At 50.3% G+C, this 3705-nt stretch overlaps 1 protein-coding gene across 1 annotated transcript in view; it reads right to left on the bottom strand.

Moving 5' to 3' along the window:
- Positions 1–881: 881 nt before the first annotated feature.
- Positions 882–3705, bottom strand: part of LOC120412004 — a 3144-nt gene continuing 320 nt past the window's right edge. The window contains exon 2 of the mRNA XM_039571705.1: positions 882–3705. Coding sequence (XP_039427639.1) covers positions 1181–3694 — 2514 coding nt within the window. The 5' untranslated portion in view covers positions 3695–3705 and the 3' untranslated portion in view covers positions 882–1180.

Here is a 3705-nt window from a genome sequence, read left to right as displayed (position 1 = left end):
TACGAATCTCTACAATGTACTGCAAGAAGTAAATTACATTTTGTTTAGCTGCATGTCACCATGGACAAAGCTGTGCATGTGAAGTGGCTCTCACTGATATACAATACTATTAGACCTGGTGAAAAACGTAATATTCATAAAACAACAGGGCCTCTCCAAAAGGATACAGACAACTGGGAATAGAGAAAACATGACTTTCTGTGTTCACAGTTTTGTGTTAAAACCATGGTTATGAGAAGCCCAAAAAAGAATTATGTACTAAACCACATGTTTTGCAGTTAGGGAATTCTCTGTTCATCTTTCAGGACTGAATTGTTCCCCAGGAGGGTATTACAGTTATAAAAGTGACTGTGAAAAGAACACGTTTCCAAAGATTCCTAAAAAATTCAGGAGAACTCTTGCTGTAGAATTTCAGGCATTTCAGGGCATTTTCACATCAACCTTCAAGCATCTCTATGGGTTTGCTCAAGAGAGAGCATACGTAACATATCCAACATCTCTGTTTGCAAAATGTCATTATTTCAGGCAGGTATATAGGAACGACGTTCTCTAAGATACAGAGGCTTAAATATAAAGAATGTCATGTTTCAGGCAATTTGAGACACTTCTCTACTTTTATTAATTTTCCAAACATAGCTATCCAGATATTACTGAAAAGCAGACAATCTACTATAGTAGGGTAGCTCAATTTCCTAAACTAAGAGCAACTTTGCAAAATAGTTATAGACTGATAATAATAAAGGACCTCTGGAAGCAATGCTAATAAAGAATTCCTATTATAAAAACTTGGACTACCTATTCTCCTATAGTAAAGGGAGCTACAGGCCACTGAACAACTACATTAAGTCCCTAACAGGCCAGTTTCATGTCTTTGAGGTATGCCAAGCAATCTCTCCTCAGTTCATAGTCTTCTGTAAGGATGTGCACGTGGAGCCAGTTTCTGCCTCGTGGATGTAGGAACATTGCAACAGCACCGTGGTAAACTGGAAGGTGAAGGGCAAGGCAACGCAGAGAAGATGTGTGTCTGCACAGTAAATCCGTGTGCCGCAGCATCTTCCTTCCACGGGAGCAGGAAAGCAGCTTCAGGATTGCCAGTGAAAAAAGCAAGAATTATGCAGTGCTCACGTGGCTGCCATCGGGTGTGAGCCCCGCCAGCACAGCTCTGTGCAGGGAATTCCTCTCAGTGGTTGGAGAGCAGCATCCAGAGGCGGAATCGCAGCTGACCGTAAGCTCTCATCGCCTCTGCGTGGGCGGCCGGATCTCGGGCCAGGTGCTCAAAGAGGTTGAGCGGCTCGACCGTTCGCATTGCCGGCGGCAAGCTGATCTCTGCAGGAAGGCTCTGGTTGCCCAGGACAAAGTGCTCCAGGCGTTTCAACTGCAGGCAGCGGTGCAGGTATGCCATGATGTCCCACAGCCGCCGCGCAAATTCCCTCCTGCGCCACTGGCACAGCGGTACGGTGGTCAGCACGTGCATGACCACAGTCTTCCAGGTCGAGCTGGAAAAACCTGTGCCCCTCAGGATGCAGGTGAAGAGCTGAAGGCATTTCAGGTGCAAGCTCTCACACGGCACCTGCCTGGCGATGTGCTGGAAGAATTTTGCCTCTGCCACAGCGTACGTCTCAGGCCACGCTGTGCTTGTGATGGAGTCGGCCTCGGCAGGCTGGATGCCGCCTTTCTGGGCCTCTGTGGGCTGGCTGACCACAAAAATGTCGGAGTCCCCGTGGCGCACCCCAAACAGCATCTCCACCGTCAGGCTCTTCTTGCCTTTGCTCAGCCGGAATTGGCAGGACCGGCTGCAGGGCTGAAACACCAAGTGCCATGAGTATGACTGAGGCAAATGCAGCCACGAGCATCTCACCAGCTGGTAGAACCAGTGGGAGGTTTTCTCCACGTCCAGGTAGGAGCCGGTGCAGAGTGTCTCTAGGAGGCTGGGCTTCTGCTTCCGCCGCAGCTCCTCCTGCGAGTGGTGCAGGAAGCACAACAGCTTCTCGCCCAGCTGCTCCCTCTCGCACGTGCACACCAGCTCCACACGGACGCAGAAGGTCCTTGCTGCCATCTGCCCTGCACTGTTCAGCTCCAGGTGGAAGGCGTGTCCCGGCGGGGGATTCAGTGGGACCAGCACGCGGTACACCACGTCCTGCTCACGGGGACTCCAACCCTCAAAGGCACTGCCCACCCCGATGGCTTCTTGAGGCACCGGGTAGAAACTATTGCTCACGCTGTCAATAAAGACACGCGTGAAGCTCTCCATCAGCTCAGCTGCCACTGAGCGACCTCTCTCCACGTCCTCAACAGGACACTGTATGCCATCCACTAAAAGGATCCCTCGCTTATTCCCAACGTCACGGGCGTCTTCTTCCTCTTCAATTCCACCACGGCTGCCTTTGTCCTTGCCAGCACCACTGCCTTCTTTTTCACTGGCAGCCACATTTCCACTTTCTTCTTCTTCTCCATCTTCATTCTTCTCGCCTTTCACATTCTCATCCCTGTGTTCTTCATCCTTCCCATTCCGATCACTGGTTCTGTGTTCACTGGAATGCCCGTCTTCCTTCACCTTCATATTGCTGCTGTCTCCTTCACTTGCTTTATCAGCACCTTCTTCAGTTGAAGCAACATTGCCGTGCTCCTCTCCATTTCCATCTTCATTCTTTTCTCCCTTCATACTGGCAGCACTGCCTTTCTCATCTTTGTCTCCAACATTGCCTTCTTCGTTTCCAACATCATTCTTTTCTTCCTCAGTTGCAGCAAAACCACAATGGTCTACTGCATTCCCACCATCACTGTTGTCTTCCTGTCCTGTCCAATCACTGCTTCTCTGTTCACTGGCATCACTGCTTTCCTCCACCTTCAGATCCGCGTTTTCTCCCTTTCCATCTCCCTCGTATTGACCTTCTTTTACATCATCATTGTTGCCTGCCTTCGTATTTGCATAATTGGTTTTTTCCTCATTTCCATCTCCTCCTTCTTTCTTTTCAGCATCATGGTCTTGTTCCACCTGCACATCCTTGTTTTCTCCTTCATTTGCTTCAGCATGGCCTTCTTTATCTCGAGCAACATTGCCAGGTTCTTCTTCATTCCCTCCAGCAGTGTTGCCTCCTGGCACATTCCCATCACTCCATCCTTCATCTTTCTTTAAGTCGCAGGCATCTTCATTCTTCACATTTTGGTCTTCCTTCACCTTCACATCTTCATTTCCTTCACTGGCACCATCTTCCTCTCCTTCATTTGCAGCCACAGGACTGCCTTCTCCTTCATTTTCATTACCGCTGTCGTCTGCCTCCACAGTCATATTATTGTTTTCTCCATCTTCCTTTGAATCAATAGTGTCTTCTTGCTGTTCTTTTCCTCTCTCATCTCCTAGGGTCTTGCAGGAGCTCTGGTCCTTGCCGCTGCTGTTGGCTTCACGGCTCCTTTTCCTGCAGCTAAACCACAGGCCCAAGAGGAGCAGGAGTCCAGCAAGAGCCCAGAATGGCCACTGCTGCAGGGCACCAAAGAGCAGGGCTCCCCAGCCCTCGTCCTGCTGCTCCGGGGGCCCTTGCTCCAGCTCCTGCAGCAGCCGAGCCATCTCGCGGTCGAGCAGCTCCTCACGCTCCTGCATTCGCCGGTGCGTGGCCTCATCCAGCCCATCCCCAGCTGGCTGGGGGTACTGGATCAGGCTTTGCACGAGCACGAAGAGCAATGACAATAAAGCCATGGTCTGCAAGA

This window comes from Corvus cornix, chromosome 1A (assembly GCF_000738735.6).
Source record: "Corvus cornix cornix isolate S_Up_H32 chromosome 1A, ASM73873v5, whole genome shotgun sequence".
Lineage (NCBI taxonomy): Eukaryota > Metazoa > Chordata > Aves > Passeriformes > Corvidae > Corvus > Corvus cornix.
The sequence above is the reverse complement of the archived record's forward strand: the minus strand, read 5'-3'. Positions and strand labels throughout refer to the sequence as shown.